Raw genomic sequence first — 20065 nt, forward strand, 5'->3', positions numbered from 1 at the left:
AGGAAGTTAAGAGTCACCCAGGACATCGAGGAGAATCCTTCAACTGTGCCAAGGATAAAACCGATACGAATATGCTGGGTCCGCGAAAAACGAGCGCATCTTGTTTTCGGGATTAAAGTCCAAGGACCAAACTGGACACGGTTTTCGAATTTTCGAAGTTTGTGGAATCTTAAGCTTGTAAAGACCACGAAGAACGTTAATTATTGGGGGTAAGTTAAAATGGCAAGTAGCGGGAAAAGGAAAGATCGAAACAGAACTTGACGATCGCAGCGTATGTTATTAGTATGCGAGAACAGATTGGGGAGGAGTGAATTGAACAAGCAAATAGAAGACTCTGTGGCAAGGACCTTGTAAACAAGGCAGCAGAGACGAAGAATCCGCCGCGAATTCACCGAGCCAGAACGTTGGAGGAGCAACGTGGTTGAATTTACGAGAACGGTAAGAATAACGAAGCCACGAACTTTGGACGTACAAGAGAGAACGGTCGGGAAGAAAGACAGAGACCTATAAACTAGATCGCAATAATCAAACGAGGACGCTACGAGGATCGAGAAAGTATGAGTTTGGAGTGGGCTGATAAAACACGACGAGGAGAATATAAAAGACGCAAACGAGAAAAAGTAGAACAACACGGCTCGGCAATATGACGAAACGCAAGATAGATTAAACGTTGCACCAAGATTTTCGAGAACAGGCTGAGTTTTAAGAAAACTCGCCATTTTTCTAACATCGATGGCATTATTAAATACTTTTGCCCAAAGATTCTTGGAACGACTGCCGTCGATAAATTATTGTAGCCTTTGCAAGAAGCGAGGAGCGCCACGTGGCGAGGAGAAACGAGGCCATTTTGCAATAACGGAACAACCTCCGCGGCCTTGACACCTGGTTTGGCCCAGCGAATTGATTCATAAACGTTTCCTCGGAGCGGTCTAAAAGAACGCGTCGGAATTTCAGGCGTTTGATATCGTAAAGGCAATTTACGGGACATCCAACGACGCGGCGCTGCGTGCTGTTTACAAATAGAATCGTCGCTCGGTCGTACGGAGAATGCGGTTTTCCTTGAACCTTGCGCCGCGATGGTTGCCCGTCCACTCGGCGTGTTATAATTAATAATGTTGCCGCGCGTGTTACGTTCGAGCGTAACGAGAACACGGACGTCGCGACGTCTCGATCGTTTCCGTCGGATCACCCGCGGCGTTTCCATTGATGATAGATCGCGATCCGGTTGGTGGTCTTTCAGCTCGAAAACGAGCTATCCGCGGCGGTGGCGGCCGATGACTCGCGGTTATTTAACGGCGCAAAGCTTCTACGTAACAGCGTGTTTCCGGAATGCCTGCACGGCGACGCGATCTAAATTCTAAATTAAGGTCAGGCGAAACCCTCGGTCTGGGGCCAAAGTTGAATCCGCGGACCAAGGAACACGCGTCGATTACACGTACGCGTTCAACGGTTGCTCCGTTTTTATCTCGTTGCATTATGAACCGCTACGATCGAATCTCGACGACGAAGCGCCATCCTAGCGTTCCCGGGCGAAACATCGAAGGATGCTTTAATTATAGTGTCCGCATCGATTGTGCCATTCGAAACGTACGGTACGCGACGACCCTCGAACTTTCGCGTCCGAAAATTGACACCGTCTGTTTACGCGAGTCTCACGTTTCAACCCGACTATCTCTCGAAGCGCGACATTGATCGCGATTACTCCGACGACCGTCGCGAAGAAGCACGAAATTATTTTTGCAGGAAATTGCAACGTACACCGTCAACTTGAACCGATTCTTACGAAATGCAACATTTTTTTCAATCGGTTTTATATCAGTCGCGTCGCCTTGGATCGCGATCGCTGCAGTCGCGTCCCCTTTTCCGCTCCGAGAAACGGGAACGATTGTTGACAAGAGTAAATTGTTTCGCAACTTTGCGGTGTTCGAATATTTATCGTCGTTACGCAATACAATATTGCAATTATAAAACAACTTCTTACGTTTCTCTTGTATGTGATGAATAAGTTAACGCAGGAAAAAGCAAGCGAATATTTAAATAATCGAGGAATACACAAGGTGTTACATCGAAAGGATGGTTCGTGCCAATAGTTACCGGCGCGGCGTCGAGTTTAGGCTCGGCTTGTTGCGAAAACAAATCGTAAAAATGCGTGTTGCCGTTGACGTGGGGCGGCGCGGTGGCATAAAATATTCACGCGTTTTTTCCATCGTCCACGGAGAAGAGGAATATATCACGGAATTCGAAAACCGTTGTCGAACGTTCACGTGGCTCGATTCGCCGACGTCTGGATGGTGAGGCTCGCCTGTCTGTACCTTTCCAATTTTAGCATCGTAAGAATTGTATGGCATAACGATATATTTTTAGTCGGTACACAGAGCATTGGCAGTGGTGCGTACGCGCTCTTTAAGTGTCTTCTCTTCCACGTTCCTGCGACTGTGTAGACACGGACTGGACCACGGGAAGACAACGATTCTCGGGACACGTGCTCCGAGCAGGTTGTCACGCGCTTTCCGCCCACATGGCCTTGTCTTCCAATGCTATTCACGGTCCTCAGAATTTCAAGAGTTTCTTGGAAGGGGCGAAATATACGTGGCGAATTCGTTACGTTATCCTCGCTTGAGAAATCTGACGATTCCTGGAGCAGTATCTCGATAACAGAACTGGATATCTCATGCATTATACAACTGAAAAAAGTTTCGTTTAAACGATCGCAGGGATTTTCGCGCGAAGGCTGTACGCCGATCGTAATGAAAGAATCGAGTTAGCGGTCGTTCACGAAGGGAAATTAATAAGCTGTCAACCAGTATGAACTAGTATGAACCGCGGGTTAAGTCGTCTCATTCGATCGCGGCAATTAGTAGGATTCTCCGGTTGTTACGCGCTCGACTCGGCGTTCGGAATTGGCGAAATCCGGTCCGGAGCGTTCGTTGAGCGGCTCGCTGGTTCATCGATACGCTCGAGTTAAGGTAATTCGTCTTACTTTGCGGAGGGTCGGTCCGCGATTCGCCGAGCAAAATTGATCGACCGCGCGAATCGGTTTTTCCAGTGATTGCGGCAATTTGAGCGGTCCGCGTGCGCTCCAATCCTTTAATTGTTCCCCGTGATTTCGTGTATCGAGGACTCGCCAGGACGCAATTACGCGATAAACGAGAACGCGCACGCTCGACGCCGGGTACAGTAATCGAATCTGCCGACGAGATACCAGCCGCGCAAGAATAACACGCGCACACATGTTCCTCCCTAATTCTTCGGTCGATAGGAATTTTTTTCTATACGAACGCGCTGGGATTTCCTGTGTCGGGTCCAGCTAAAGAAATTCGTGACCGTTCTTGCCTCGATGCGTGTCGTTTAAGCGCGGTTCACACGGCTATTACCTAATACATATCTGTTGAATTATGCGATAAACACGGACCGCGTTTCTCCCACGGTTCGGTTCACGGTCAACACCTCGCGCGGATTATTGCGCGTTGGCCGTAGGAAAATCGCCTTTTCCCGCTCCGAACCTGGATCCCGTGTCTCGTCGTGGCTCCAGAACGCCACGCTATCCCGCGATAGTTGGCCAATTATTCAACGCCGACCATTGGACAACGTCCAACGGGATTATTTACGAGGCGTGCGCTAACGCGAGAAAAGTCTTACGGTCGCATGAATCTTCGGGATCGGTAAACAATTCCGTCACGCCGGATGGAAGACGATTCGGGAATCGGTTGTTAGGAAGTGTCCGATACCGGGGAGCTTGCACGGTGCACTTAATGTATTCGTCGACAGGTAGGCGGACGGGGTCGTCTCTTCCCGTCGAACGTGCAAATTCCATCGTAATTATGGCCGTAAGTTAATTATCGATAATACAGCGATGCATTTAGGTTTCAATTAGGAAAAGAAAGACGGAGCGGCGAAGCGTTCGCGTACGAGCCAGCAGTCCTACGTCCTATTATGTTACTAGACGCGCACTATGTATGACCGCAGACAAGATTACCAAGTAAATTACCAACAGGATGAAAGTCTTGGTCACCCTATCGGAATATGTATATCAGTAAAAATAAATGGAAAAAATTCATAAGAAACGAATTTCTTTTCATTTATGCACGAAATATCCAGTATACATTTTTGTAGAAATAAATACTCTGAACCAGTAGTTCTTAACGTTTCTCTTCTTGTTCGCGATGAGTTTGAAGAGGTTACCGTTTGCGGCTATTCGACGCCGCCTGGATCGGTACAATAACTGCTATTTACAGATGGGAGTATGCAAAGTGTGTATCAGTCGAGCGATGACGATGCAAGAATAACTTTTCTGGCGCCTTTTTCAAAGCCACGCTCTTCAATGTGCTCGACACATGCGCACGTATTTCGAGACCGACATCCTTCGGAGTATAGCGACATAATATATTCGTTGGCGACCATCGAACGCGCCATCGCTTTCAAATATCGATGGACGTACGAAATTTCGGGACGCCAACGATGGGGAATTATTTTCTATCTGGAGAAAACAACTATCGCGGTTAATATAAAAATAATCCGTTTCGACGATAAATAAAATGACAAAGAAACAAAGTGTAAGACGCGGAGGAGACAATCCCTGGTGCAAGTATCGCACGATAAGAGTACTCTTAACGTTTTAAGACTCACAACGCTACGCGAAACAGCGTCGAGCAGGGTCACTTTAAAGTTACGTAAATAGGGATAGGTGAAAACACAAATATACGTGCAGTAGACGTTGCTAAATTTAAAGAAGCACCTACCAATGACGAGCAAAAGAGTAAACACGCGACGCTAATTCCGTAACGAAGCGATAATATTGCAAAGGACAATGGTAGAAATTGATCGATTCTGACTCTGACTGGCAACGAAAAATTTTTACTTGTCGTCGGTCAATTAATAGATCCAGTCGAATCAACGTAGTTAGTAACGTTTTCTAGAGAAAACGTCGATGTCGTGGATTACTGAACTGCGTAGCGCCCACTGAAATCGAGTTGGAAAAGTGCACCTAACAAGGAGCACAAACAAAAAATGGATGAAAATGTTTCTTGATAAATTTGTCCGTCCAGAGTGTATAATTGGACCAATGTTCGAACCTTTGTTCGTTCGGGACGCATGCTCGGACGAATATACGACTTACGAAACCGTCTGGACGAATGAGTAAAGAATAATGTATGGATCCTGTCGCGAACGACGATATTTAACAAAAAATTAATAAAAGAACGATCAGACTTCATGAATGGGAAACAAGTTTTGCCTTGTTGCCATCATGAGCACAGACTGCGCATTACCATAATAGCGTAGACGAAAATTGGAGAATTAAGCGGAAGACTGATGTCTCGTTCTCCAGACATAGCTCGGAGCGTTTTGAATGGCATCGAAATTCTTTCCGCGACTCGAAATTCGACAAAAATTACCGCGTCGAATAAATAACGTTGAAATATGCAACCTCGAATGTGGGTTTGTACGCATTTTTATAGACGCGTGTAAATTCTTTTAAACGCTATTTGCAACGTTGCTTCCTAGGCGATTCGTAACGATTAGATTTCTTTCGCAATGGTTACGTAGTTTTGTATCGTCGATCCTTAGAGACGAATGCTGACTCGAAGGACAAGCTTCTCGAAACAGAAAAAATGAACACGACAAACAACCTTCTATTCGAATTATTATCTCGTGGTATTCGGTGACATTTAAATACAATCAAGCGTCGCTGCAGGCGGAGCTTCCGTTTCGATTGGTAAAGGATTTTCCGTTTCCGTTTTGACAGACGATCCGCCTCGATTTCGTGAACATCGACCGGAAACCCCGCCGCTGGATCGACGATTCGTAACTTGTTAACAATTTTCTTTCACTCGTCCATTTATATCTTGCTCGGTAATAAAATGCTCCTGTGGTTCGTTAAAAGAAACGACGGGAAATATTCTAGACGCGTAGACTCGTGCAACGGTACGCACGTGCGCAAATAGGCTCACGAAAAACCCAGTTGGACTCACAAATTACCGCTACGTGTGAAGATTCTGAAAACGCTCGTTTCCTGCCGAACCAACCCTGCCACCTGTTCTTAATTACTCACCGACTGTGATACGTTAATTGCAAGCTACGATCCGTTGACTCGATACGTGCAATTTTTTTGCATTCCTTGTTTTATCGGACAGCGTTAAAGTGTAGATATTCGAGAAAAACATTGCAATATCGTCTTCATAATTTGAGGGATACAATCTGCCGAGCGTAGCGAACCGTTTTTTAAAGACAAATGCAACGAACCTGCAAAAACAGGCGCGTTCTTAATTAACGTGGGGCCAATCGGTGGCAAGTTGTCTGTCTAGTTACTCATCCACGAGCACATGATATCGAGAAACTTTTCAACGAAACACCAAAGTGGATCGATGTAAAACTGTTAAAACGAATATATAAATTACCGAGACCTAATCCACGCGAGGGTCGAACGCGGCCATCTTTTCGGACGTTCGGATGATATTAGATATTCAGTAGGCCCCATGTCCTTCGGCTTTTATACAAATGATGTTCAAGGACACCGAGACCGATCGAACGACGATGACACTTTCCACTTTGTAATTTTTATCCTCTTCTGACCCCTTATGCACATCGACCGCTCGATGAGTCGGCAACGGTGCAGTGGAATGAGAAATTATAGGATGAAGCACAGGCCCTTGCGCGTAGGCCAACGCCGGGCAACCTTCTCGTAGGAAAAACAACGACCTTCGGCATTATATTGGCCGAGCGTTACTCAACATCGACAGAAAAAGCCTGTATCCAACGTTCGATGGATGGAAATACGTCCTTGCTCGCGACGAGTCGAGAAACGGGCGATCGTGAACTTGAATCCAACAACGAGCTTTATCGAGACCCTATTGCAATTTTTCATTCGATTACCATTCCGTTCTAGCCTAGCGGGTACAACCTAGGCACCGATCAGAAACATATTCCTTTCAATTGCCAATTTCTTGCGAATGCACAGTACAAACTCTTACCGTTGGAATTTATATTAACGAGTAATAGTCACTCCTAAACGAACGACATTTATCCAAAGTCCGAAAGAACGAGCGTCGATTCTATCGTCGAGGAACGTAGGTGAAACGAAGACACGCGGCGCGAGTATGAATGGCGAGAAATGCGGAAAACGTTGGAGAGGTCGGGAACCGATCAGCTTTGCCCTCCTTATCTCTCGCTCTCTCGTTCTTTCTCCGTTGGCGTCTCCTAGTCCTTTCAGAACGACTTTGCTCCACCCACGCAGCGGCGTCGGGACACCCGCCGCCGTCTACCGTCTCCAGACGTTGATGACCTACTTCCAACAAGATATCCCTTGCCATTCATGGTTGCACGATGCTAGAACATGCAGGACGCGTCGTCCGATTTCGCTCCAACCACCTCCCGATCAAACTCGATTTCGAGAACGAAATCTGTTTTATCCAGATAGAACCGAACCGATAGGATGATTCGAACATTGATCCTGTTAGCCGAAATAGACTAGGACGAGGATGGAGAGTGGAATTATGGTAACAAGATGGAAGGTATTTATTTCGATTTAGTTCGGTAGAACCGATATCGCGATATCTAACTTTAAATCCATACAGATCCTAACCGAGAGCCAAAGGATTAACTGGAGCGTCCAAAGTTTCGTTAAACCTTCTATTTAACGAACCATTATCGACAGACACCATCGAGAGCAAATACTAAATAGGATTTAATTGAAAAACGAATTTTTCTTGGTCGATCCAAGCAACCTTTAACGGCCCCTCCTTGGGAAACGGAAGAACGAACGAGCTGACCGACGCCTACGCGACCTGTTTTCCTTTCGTTATCGGATATTACCGTTTACGCCGCTATTGACATGAATTTTTGTGCGAAGCTGCTTTATACGCGACTCTCTTGCCATAAACATGCCCACGGAAGACACGGATAACAGCTTACGAGAAAATTTATGATACGAGAGATTGCGACGGTATTAGTACCTATGCGTTATATTCGTCTTTTACAACGATGCATTTCGCGCTCGAAACTGCGCCCAACTCCCAGATACGTTTAAGCAAAACGATACTTCTTAACCCCTGAAGTTGGGATTCGCGTCTCTAGAAGACAAATTTTTATCCAGAGAAGAATAATATTCGCATCGGAATATTGCAATCTTCGACAGAATCAGTGGGTGTCGTCCGTGGGGATCACAGGATATGGAATATTACGGAATAACACCGTCTCTGGGAACGGAGGGTAAATGAAACGCAAGGTAAATCTACCAATAATTGACTAGGATAAATAATAGCTCAATACCTGGCCATCGATGCAAATAGTAACGACGATAAATTTATCTTTCGACGAGTGTCATCAAAAACAGTAAAAAATACAGAGGTATTTTTCTTTCTCGACAAATTACAAGAAACGTAGAGTTTCATAAAACTTTATTTGCGGGCGTAAACTCTCGATAAGAAATACATTAAGCATACGAATAGAGGCGGGCATACTTTTACAATTCAAATTCGTTTCAAGTACACTCTTGCATAATTGTTGCAACGGAGTCTTTGAATGAGGATGACGAACTATGAAAAAACTTTGTAGGCATAGCCAAGTCATTTGCAATCGTACGTATTCTGGTAATGCCGCTTTGTTTTTCTAACGAAGATTCGCGTTTGGATAAATGGCTGCTATACTTGACAAAGAACAAACTATTACAAAGATAACTGGACATCCAGGTTACTTTCAAACCCCAAGGCATTTAACTCTCTAATCAGAAGTTTATGATTGATAAGGTGGAGATATTAATATCCGTCGGTTAATTAAAATGGCACTTTTTAGCCGTATCTCGCGAGGAAACAGATTCAAAGTAACTTTGCGAAGGAGTCGGCAGTATCTGATGGATTACCGGGCCGAGCACCATTATAAAACGTGTTACCGCGTAAAGTATAACCAGTTCTTGTTTTTTAGAAAAGAGAGTTGCAAAAATTATATTATATTACAAAATTTATACGCCGGTGACATAAGGAGAATCTCCCCGGCGAGATCGGGAAAATCTCGTACGAAAACCACGGTTCAATCTCCGACCGCAACGGTATGCGAACATGGCGGAAACGGAAGGGGATTCACCGTCGGTTCGTTCGATTCCGCGCCGCCGCGAAACGAAATTCTGACCGGGAAATCGTTCCTTTCCGTCGACGAGAACCGAGAGCCTCGCCATTCGAACTGATAATAAATCGCGTGCCGTCGACCAGCCGAATTCAATCTCCAAATATTTCCACGCACTTATGTAACGGCGCGGCCGAAACCCTCGTCAACGGCCACCTGTAGAATTAATAACGAGCAGTCAATTTCATCCGTGAAACTGACACACGATGATCCACGGGGAGACGCGACACGTGTCGGAACACCGGCTGGATTATATAAAGAAACACTGACAAGCGATACAACTTTCAACGCTGAACATTTTCAAACGAAAAACAGGTTCGCTTCGAGGAGGAATTCGAAAAGGTTGCATTGAATTTTCCGAAGTATGCATGTTTTAGCGAGTCGTTAGAATGCACATGGAGTTTTGGATCCACGGAATCACATGGTACGAATTGGCGATATGCGTGATAGGTCAGGTGTGCTGACTGATCGTCGAGCGATTCGGATACGTCGAATAATTGGCAAAGTTGCAGGGAGTCGATCGGTTCAGAGTTCGTGAAGATTGTAAAGGAAAAGCGAGCAAAATTGTGCTCGTAGCATCGCCGCGATAAGGACGCGCTTAGAATCGAATTGCAAAGACGAGGAGGCTGGGTGAGATGGCTTGTTTGCCAGAGTTTGCGAAAATGGGCGCAGTTGCAGCTGCAGCTGCAGTCACGCCGGCAGTAGCCATCAGCGTACCGCTAACGAAACAGGCAAACGAGTACCTGCAGAACACGATCAATACTCCGTACACCGAGTGCACACTGGTCGGAACACGTGTTCCCGTTTGTTTTGTTCTTTACCCCTGCAGCTAGCACCGCGAGCTTGCGTTCGACCGACAACGTTGTTCAGAGACCGCCACGTCCTTTCAGACCTGTTCCGCGATAGCTGCCACGGGCCACGGTATCCTCTGTACCCCCCACAATGCTCACTATCCCTACTCCGTCAGCCTCAAAATTTTACTCGGTTCAACCGTCAGCCATTCGTTACGAGTAAAAAGTAGAAATATAACAACTTGGAAAAGAAAATATCAACACAAGAATGCCACTCAACGGGTTAAACTTGAGTTATCCTCGATAAAATAAAAATGCATCGAGATGCACCGCGAGGTAACGAGCTCTGAAAATCGGCGCCGGTGTTCGAATCGTTTAATCGGAGGGCATAAATTAACGCGGTAAATTACCTGTTTAACATGAAACTGTCCGTCTAGTTAGTCGACCGGCTAATGGACACGAAGCATTGTTCGCGCGTTACCCTAATCATAATATACTATGGTTAAAGTAACCGAAATAGCGTGCACGTGGAACGACGCGTGGGACTGATCGCGATACTTTTCATTTCCCGAAATTACCGTCATCGACGTGCACGTTCTACCGAGCGATATACAGGGTGTTCGGCCACCCCTGGGAAAAATTTTAATAAAGGATTCTAAAGGCCAAAATAAGACGAAAATCAAGAATACCAATTTGTCGATGAAGCCTTTGTTAAACAGTTATTAACAATTAAATTAAAAAACATCAAATCGTTCTGGAAAAATTATTTTCAGTTGCGGGGGTTAATTACAATCATTTTTGGTGAATAGACATACCCTCGAAATCCTACTCAGTTTCGAGAAAAAAATTCAGTACAGTCGGAACTTAATAACTGTTTAACAAAGGCTTCATCGACAAATTGGTATTCTTGATTTTCGTCTTATTTTGGCCTCTAGAATCCCCCATTAAAATTTCTCCCTGGGTTGGCCGAACACCCTGTATTTTGCACCGAATACGCTTCCCCCCATTACAGAACTACAAAAAATTAAATGAGAGCATACTTTACGATAATGTAGGACCAAAATTTTAGTCATGCAGAGTATTATACGGTTTTTATTACGGCAGTGAACGCGTTAAGGGGAATGTGGTCGTCTTGTAAAATTGATCGAAAAAATAGTCCAGGTCTGAATAGAACGGTTGTTTCACCGGGACAGGGATAAACGAGGTAAAAGGGTAGACCGAGAGAGAAGAGTTGTATCTGGAGCAACGGTATCAATGTTCCCGGCAGTACTCGTGCCGGTCCAAGAGGTTAAGCCGAGTTTGCACGGCAACGTAAACTCGGGCGCGCGGCAGGTGGGCCACTGCACGTGCGCGGCCAGCAGAAATCCGGCGAAATTCGATCGATTCCGGCGAAAAGAGGAAGGTTCGACGTACATTCGGGTGTAATCGAGCCGGTCCGTCCGTCTACCCCGCCCGTCCTGCTCCGAGCAGGCGTTTGCACCGTCCTAGAATCGAACCAGCATGCTAAGAAACCAAGTGGTCTCTTGACCCCGATATATCGCTGGGGTGCGTTTCTTTGCGCGATCGAAACCCGACCTTGGCTTCGAGTCCGATGCGCCCGGGCTCGCCGTTTCCTTCCTATCCTCCGAGTTGCCACTAAACTCCTCCTCGCTCCTGGTTCCCTTCTCGATCAAAACTGACACAAATTAACAGATTCGTTCCAATATTAGTATCTCGTCTTATTATGTTTCCTAAATTATGTTCTCCCGAGCATTGTATTTTTTTTGTTTATAACCAATGGGATCTTTTCGTTCGAATAAAATAAATTTTTCTGTTCCAACAAATCCTGAAATATTAGGTGCAAATAGCTGTCTGTTTGTATTGGAAACGGTTTTATACGTTAAACTTTCAAAGTAATTGGATTGCCTTCGTTAAAATTTAAGTGGTTTTCAAGCGGTACAGTAGCCGGGATTCGGTGGGGTGTGCTCTATAGTCCTACGATAAACGTGTCTAGTTCGGACATTCGCAAAACCGTACAGAACCGTCTTTCGAATATTTAACAAGTTCGATCGTGAAGAAGAGAAAAAGCGAAGACATTTAATTAGGAACGATCGTCGAAGATGCACGCAAATTCGTTGAATCGATAAATTCTTTCCGGCATTACGTTGAATAAAACCGATGATTCCAGGCCCTTCTCGTTCTCCTATTTAATTTTCCCGTTCGTTTCGTTAACGACGAAGAGGCAGACTCTTTGCTCGGCGCGCGCGTGTCAATTCTATCTGGCTGTCATGCCGAAAATTTCCGTGCCGAATGGGCTCGAAATTTAATTGGACAGCGTATCATCGATAAAAAACGAGGATACCCGGTAACCCTTTTGTGCATTCTGGCCAAACGAATTGATCTCCAGCTTTCGATAACACGCGGCCCGTGGCTCTGTCGGATTCTCGTTCCCTGGTTCGTCGTCCCATTTGCGACGATAAATGAAAAATGCAATTATCGTGCAGCAGGAGGATCCATCGATGCGAGGAATACGCACGTTACTAGTTTCCACTAAATAGACTAACACGGATATGACGGACGGTACTCGGGTTTCGTTACGTCCAATTTCGTTAATGTTGAAAGCAACCGGCTTCTCGTAAACGAAGGAACACGGCACGAACAACAACACTGTAACATTCTACATCCATGCATAATAGATAGGCTCGCAGACTATCATTCTCAAATGGAAGAACAAAAACAAAACGTAATTTAATCGTCGTTGGGCAATGACTGGATAATTTACTATATTTTCATTTCGTCGAGTCGTCAAATGTCGTCAAATTACTGCGATAAATGTAATGATTCTACCCCCAAATAACTGAAATGAAATCATATCCACTATCGTTTCCGTTTCTTTGGTCGACGCGAATGGCTGGCAGTTGTAAAAACAGAAAATCAAAAGAATCGCGGTTAAAATAGTACAAACGACGCTGTAAAATCGATTATTTCTTCGTAGATATAGCAAGCTTAATAATATACCGAAGGGTTCGAGGGTTCGTTTCAATACCGAATCGTTTAATTTAATTTAAATATTTATATGTCGTACACAGGATGTATTAAACAAGGATTTGTATCGAATGCTTTTTTGCTGGTTTTCCGCGACTGGCTGCATCGATACGTTCGAAAACTTTACAAGTTACACATTCCTGCCGCCACGGACTTTCCAAGTTTACTGAATAAGTGATACATCGTAAACTTTCTTAGCAAGGTACATAGCCGAGATCGATCGTGATTTTATAACAAATTTCGCATCTGTAACGACGCTCGGTAACGTCGATGAACCGCACAAATTGTTTAAAGTGTTGCGACAAGGGCGTCAGAGAATTATATTAACCAGTTAAAATAATAGTATTTAATATTTTTAAGAAACAAACAAGGGTTTGGTCATAGAATTTCCACCTAGATTTTTCAAACCGAATTTTTCGGAAAAATAATTATCTTTTTGGAATGTTTACAGTGAAATACCCTCTTAATCGAGTTTGCCGACGATAATCCGTTGTCATAATTTGACGCGTGCATCCTTAACTTTTAATGAACAGTTTAAAATTTTAATCAGAAAAGATTGGCCCGCGTCTGACAACGACTAATTAAAGAAAACGCGATCTGGATAGTAACAACAGATGTGCCATCTCACTTATCCGCCATACCTCGTTGTTTATTGTCGAGAACAACGTTGGAAGCTCAGGATCGTAATTTTTAAAACGATAGATAAAACAACGTTGCGAAATTCGAAAGAGAGACTACGTTTCCGCCTGTATTAAATTCGATTTTTGATCAAAAGTTTTGCAGAACGACAATTCAACCGATACAGCAGGACGTAATTGCTGAATGCAAGAAATTGTTCAAGCATAAATTACTTGGTCGGATATTACAACAGGATCAACAAGTTCAGCAGTTTTACGACGATAATGACATTAACGACTGCATTGACTTGATCAGCGAAGCAGGGAACGGAGTAACGACGGCGAATATTAGCTATTCGCAGAGAAATCTCCTCGGTCTCGAAGTTAAATTTCCGATGTAAATACGAAAGAAAACGTGGAAGAATTCCAGGAAAATATTTCTTTCGCGGGCACGGCGGAATGGACTTTTGAACGCGAAAAAGAAGAAGAAACTAGCACACCTCGCGTTATGCAAGAAAAAATTTGTCGCACGTTTTATGCAAATTCGGCAACCTGGCCAGGGACAGAACGAAGACAAACTACATGCAAAGATTTTAATAAAATATGATCAAAAATAGTATCGGTTGGTTCTTAATCCCTTTCGACACTCGAACGAAATTCATGGATCGTTCATGGTTTATAGATATACGCTACTCTCTGATACGATAAAATAGACAAAATATATTATAGTTTTCTATTCGGTAAGTTATTAGTAGCCTAAGTTCTGTCGCGTGTCAGGAAACGTAGAGGCTCCGAGCCAACAGTTCCACGTGGGGGATGAGTTTGTGACATTTTCAGAGTGCAACATGATGACACTTTGAATGAATTCACTGTGCATCCCCCTACAAAGAAATTTTCTAGAACAATCTGTTCAATCGCGAAGCTATCGTTGCCTCGAGCGGCAAGTTCCTGGAAAAATAGAATGTCAGTGGTGAAAAGCGTCACGAAAAGAAACTTTAAACTCTAGAGCGGCATTTCCCAACGCGGATGGCAACGTCCCCTTGAGGATACGTTGCAGTCCTTCAGGGTGACGTTAAAGCAACGACAAACTTTGGCGGGACGTTGACACTGTAGGCGGAATGCGATCGACGAAACGTTTATTGAAAATTGGGTGGATACTTCTCTAACTAAAAGTTTTATACTGTTAAAAACTATTATTAAACGTAAAGATATACGCACTTTTGTTACCAAAGATCATAATTTTGTATCAACATCGAAAGGATCGATGGTTGAGAAAAACAATGATGGAAAGCGTCTTGTTTTCGTCGGATGTCCGGTTTGTCTGTATTTCGGAGAGTAAATAGGACACACAGGACGCGCTCAAGGTCGCGAAAGATCGACAATCATACACGTAATCCAAAGTCTACTTCCGTTATGCAGCTGAAAATTAGCCGCGACTGATCCAACATCTGAATGGCGGAGGACTTCAATCAGCGAACGAAGGATGGAACACCACTAACCCCCTCTTATTCACGCCCACATCCCGTGCACCAACACATCCTCGTGAACCGAAGCATTATAAAAAGTACGCGCCTCAAGCAAACGCGGCATACCGTATTCGCCTAAGTGAAATAACCGGTGAAGAGGCACGCAGACCGACGACAATGGATAATACCAACGCTCTGCTGTTCCTAACACTCGTGTGCTTGCAGGCGATGTTCGTGCGTGCTGCGGTAAGCTTTACAAAGGGCTTACTTTTTCTCGCGATTGATCAAAACCGGACCAATCACACGAAACGGGACGTCAACCTGTCTTTATCTACTCGTATTAGGTAGTCGATCGTTTAGTGAGAGACGTTGAATCGTTCAACTTTATTAGAAAAGACTTTAAAACTTGTATATATACTCGAAAATTAATTTTTAATAAGACCCAGAGCACTACTATACGACTGGGAGCAGTTGTCGATCAACACAACGAATTATATTATTTTTAAAATATATAACTGAATCAACTAGTGGTCACCGATCGATTACCGGGTCCTTACGGTTGTCGGTATCGATTCGATACGAATGTTCGTGCGATCGGGCAATCGATATCGATGCAAGTGGTTTCGAGATTAGAGGGAGGTCCTAATTGGAGCGTGCAAAGTTTCGCGGCATAATTGCATCGCTACACCGTGAACGTTATTGAATTTCTTTTCTTTTTTTTTTCTCAAATGCTTTTAGTCGTTACGAAGCGTGATAGAACGCGAGGCAACGTATCGATCGAAATTCAAACAGATACTCGAGGAACGTATCGTTACATAAACAATACGCGGAAATGCAGCCAACAGCCTATTCGAGTTGGATTATATTTATTTTTGAACATTTACATTCAATGAACCTCAATTTCCCGGCAATTTCAATTTCTAATCGATACAGCGCGTCGTTATTTCAGCCATTACCCGTTATCGAAATAGTGTAATAGTATTATGAGCCGAACGTGACTCGAACTACTTAAATTTCTCAGACGACGTTGCAAACAAGCGCGACGAATCGAATAACGTTTAGTTGCGAGCAACGGATGTCGGGAAATCGATTTTTCTAATCGACGATGCCAGAGGATAAGATAAGGAGATCCGTTGCATGCGTCTTAAAAAGTCACGATAATCCAGACGACAAAATACAGTAAAACGCGATCACTCAAACTGCATAGAAGTACCGGATTTAGGCTCATAGTCGATCGTTTTGATTTTCTCTTAGCCGGACTGGGTACCGCCCGAGGTATTCGAGATGGTCCAAGAAGACAAACAACGATGCATGAGTGAACACGGCACAACGCAAGGTTAGTATCGCGAGAAGTTACGTCCATCGAACTAGGTGGTTTCACTAAATCGTGGGGTACGAGTTAAAAACTGAACTCTACTTATTAAACTCGAATTATCCAGAATATTTATATAACTCGGCAAATACAGTTTCAAAGGATTCGTACCAATAACTCGTTTAACAGCAATTACCACTTCACAGTATGATTTTTAAAAAAGTAAAGTACGACCAACAAGATCGCGTACTTGGAAATAAAAGGGTGAATTTGATTTGCAAAAAGTTTCGTCAACCTCGCCCTTAGTTTTCGGCGGGAGAGCTCGGTAGATTTTATCAGATATTTATTTCTTTCTGTACAACAATCTATCGATTCGGGATCCAGCGCAGATCGATGAAGTGGATAAAGGGATCATGACCAACGATCCGTCAATAACATGTTACATGTACTGTCTCCTCGAAGCATTTAGTTTGGTAAGCGTCTTTGATCGCGAGTAACGGTCCTTCCGTTCGACGCCTAAACTTAATCAAAGTATAATCGTTTGGCTTAGGTGGACGATGAGGCCAATTTGGAGACAGACATGTTGATGGGTCTACTGCCGGATAATCTTCAGGATAAAGCGACCGAAGTTCTGGGCAAATGTACCCCGACAGGTACGGTGTTAATTTTGCCACACAAGAAAATATCACGTTTCGTAAGCGATTCTTTTCGTTTCTAATATGTATCGATGCTTACAGTCGGCACTGACAATTGCAACAAGATCTTCAATCTCGGTAAATGCGTCTACGATGCTGTACCAGATGTAAGTACATCTAAATTATTTTCCTCTAACTTTCGAACAAGATCCACGTCGCGATTAACGCGTTCACTTTGAGAATTAATTCTTATCTCTCTATAAAAAATCGATTTTATAAAGGCGGTAGACTAGAACGGTTCCTTTAAGAAGCGCCGGAGTGCTCGATAGGGGATTTGTAATTCAAACCGAAAGCGTATGCACGTGTTATTCGTACAACTAGCATAGAATGGTTCGATAATCGAAACAACCTCTTTTCCGCTGTATACGCGACGCTTAAATTTCCTTCGAGATCATCGAAACAATGCGTAATAATTAACATGCACTCGAATACAACTAACATCTAATACTGTTGCACAGAAAAGCAGCGATCGCAAAGAAAATGTGCGAAATAGAAGCGTGCAAACGTCTAAACTGTTATCTTTGTTTCAGTTGTGGTTCATCGTGTAAATCGAGAAGAAAATTCTTTCACGGAACAACGAAACGATGCTCTTTCGGCGACCGGCGAGGGAGAATTTCAAAATGGTTCCTAAGGTGATTCGTAATGGCAAGAAAAAAAAAACAACACACCCACATATACACACGCGCTCGCAATCGCATCGTCGAATTAAACGCAAAATTATACAATTACGCGTATAGATACAAAACGTAGTTAACCTAGGATAAGGACTAAACTATTCCTTCGTTCGATTGAAGCAAACAAAGCTACCAACTACCGAATATAAACAAATGTAAACATCTTTTCTCAGAGAAAAATATAGCATCAACGAGCGAGAGGAAATGAAAATAAAAAACCAAACTATTGACTCGACGGAGTCTATTTCGCGACGGATAAAATTGCTAGGGTTGCGACCGGAAACGTTGAGTAATCGAGGAGGAATCCACCCGACCGATCTTCCCGAGATTAATTGCGAGCAATTCGTTTGGAAAAAACGGTAATAACGCCGTAAACCGTCGTGTTCATGCACGCGTTACGTAATTCGTTCGTTCAACGACGTACGATACGCGGACATTGATACTGTAATTTCCGTGACAATCTAATTCGCGAGTGTTCCTGGTGCGCGACGTGATTGCATGTTTACGCGAACCACCGAACACGGCCATTCTTACCTCGCGAAATGACACACGCAAAATCCTGCACGCGGCCATTAAATGGTATCCTTTAGCGGTCGAGATAATTTTCTAATGACCCCGCCGCCCGGCGCGATCGGTGTTACGCAATGCCGTACAGAAGCTGTTGCGCGACTCGACTTTGCTTTTCGAATTCAACTCTACGCAATTATTCGTACCGTCTTCGTCGAGAGAACTTTTGATTGTTTTTGAGAATCGACCCACCGGAAGCAACGAAGACCACGTTAGTAGCGTACACTCAAGATGGACTAGGAAGGAGAAAAAGAACGCAAATTTGAACTACCGGCGGGGTTCTCGATGGTTCGGAGGTTGCACTCGGGGAAATTTCGGTCCTCGTGCTTCGACGTTCCACTCGAAATTTTTGTCGTAAACGGCGAGGAACGGGGCCCGGTTCCCACGGCGAGGGTCGGATGCAACTTTCTTCGCGCTAGAAACTACTCCTACGCAAACGAATCATGCGTGATCGTGCAGAAACATCGCAAAAAAAAAAAAAGAAAAAAAAGAAAACGGTACAAGGACATTGGAATTTGACCGGCGTGCCGTCGATTCGAATTTCTCGAATGGTTGACGTTAACCCCTCAAGCACGACGCGACTTTTCATCTCAAACGATACGGCACTGCTTCCTGACTAATTTTTAATTATGCCATAAAAAAGATCGGTACGTTGCGCAGGTACAGTAATGATTTTTGAGACGAACATCCCTCGAAATTCAACATCCTCTCCAGGTTGGAAGGGACAGAAATGTTTCATTTAAGAATCGTTACTGTACTGTGGTCTCGATCGACGGTAACGTTTCGAGGATCGACCGGTATGGAGAAAAATCTTGAAAGATCTATTTTTACACGGCGACTGGAAATAGTCGGTATTAATGAAAGGAAGCACGCGATCGGAGGCCCGTACGTTGCTCCAGCCGTGGTGAGTCACGTTTCGAACGCGAACTCGCAACAAGTAGAGATCCCCCATAATGTCCCTGTAATTGATAGAGCCAACACCGACGTAATTTCAATACCGTTCGAGTTGCAGCGCGCGTCGAGCCTCGGTGAGAGATCGTTGTAGCGAAAGTCGTGCGTGCAGAGGTGTTTCGGGGCAAAACTGTTGCACCGATCGACTGCATAGATACCGGTCACGGATATTTTTCGACGCGAAGCACGGTCGGCCAAGGGTGCCGAAACGTAACGGTCTCGTTACGTGGTTAACGATGGAATCAAGTTCGATATTTAACATCTTACCCGGTTGGTAATTGTAATATAGAAATACTTGCGTTTGAAATGTAGACGCGATAGGCTCGATTCCATCGGCGACGGGGGATGAAAAGGGATAAACAAAAGAGATAAAATGTGCAAGAAAAGACCAGGTAGAACAACTATAGAGATACTAGACTCGATTAGATGGGCAGTACCTTCAGGTCAATCGAGTGGATAGCGGCGGTGTGCGGCGATGCGTGCTCTTTCGCGTCGTTCCCGCAATTCGCGTTGTTGTTTACGTTTGGCAGAGAGCCGCCTGCCCTGAACTGATTGCCCAGGTTAATGTGCAGGTGTTTGCCACTGGACTGCGGTGGACTGGCGCCGGCACTCTTGACGGACAGCGGGGTTTCCAGTACCCCGGATCCCGTGGGACTAGCACCCACCGAGCTGCTCGCCGAGGCGACCTAAGCAGGTCCATCGTTCATATCGCTGCCAGCTTTCTCAATCCACCGACGATCTACACCACCTCTCGTCCTTACCACCGATTACACGTCGATCACGCGTCTTTTCTTTCTTTTCGTATATAGAAACTTGGACGTATAACGTTGCAGCACAGCTGAACAACTACTCGG

General features: G+C 44.4%; 2 protein-coding genes across 8 annotated transcripts in view; one reads left to right on the forward strand and one right to left on the reverse strand.

Moving 5' to 3' along the window:
* Crtc (CREB-regulated transcription coactivator) overlaps window positions 1–20065 on the reverse strand; it is a 44563-nt gene that overhangs the window by 17751 nt on the left and 6747 nt on the right. For 6 of the 7 annotated variants that reach the window (XM_076764027.1, XM_076764028.1, XM_076764032.1 and 3 more), the window contains exon 2: window positions 19649–19897. The exons of the other annotated variant lie outside the window; for it this stretch is intronic. In XM_076764027.1, the coding sequence (XP_076620142.1) occupies window positions 19649–19897 (249 nt within the window). The remainder of the gene's footprint in view (window positions 1–19648; window positions 19898–20065) is intronic. 7 annotated transcript variants of the gene reach the window in all.
* Obp1 (odorant binding protein 1) lies at window positions 15103–17966 on the forward strand. The gene is made up of 6 exons (XM_076764076.1): window positions 15103–15258; window positions 16267–16348; window positions 16709–16797; window positions 16875–16977; window positions 17062–17126; window positions 17550–17966. Exons 1-6 carry the CDS (start codon window positions 15190–15192, stop codon window positions 17565–17567), a joined length of 426 nt encoding a protein of 141 aa, XP_076620191.1. The 5' UTR covers window positions 15103–15189; the 3' UTR covers window positions 17568–17966.

This window comes from Colletes latitarsis, chromosome 4, assembly GCF_051014445.1.
Source record: "Colletes latitarsis isolate SP2378_abdomen chromosome 4, iyColLati1, whole genome shotgun sequence".
Classification (NCBI taxonomy): Eukaryota; Metazoa; Arthropoda; class Insecta; order Hymenoptera; family Colletidae; genus Colletes; species Colletes latitarsis.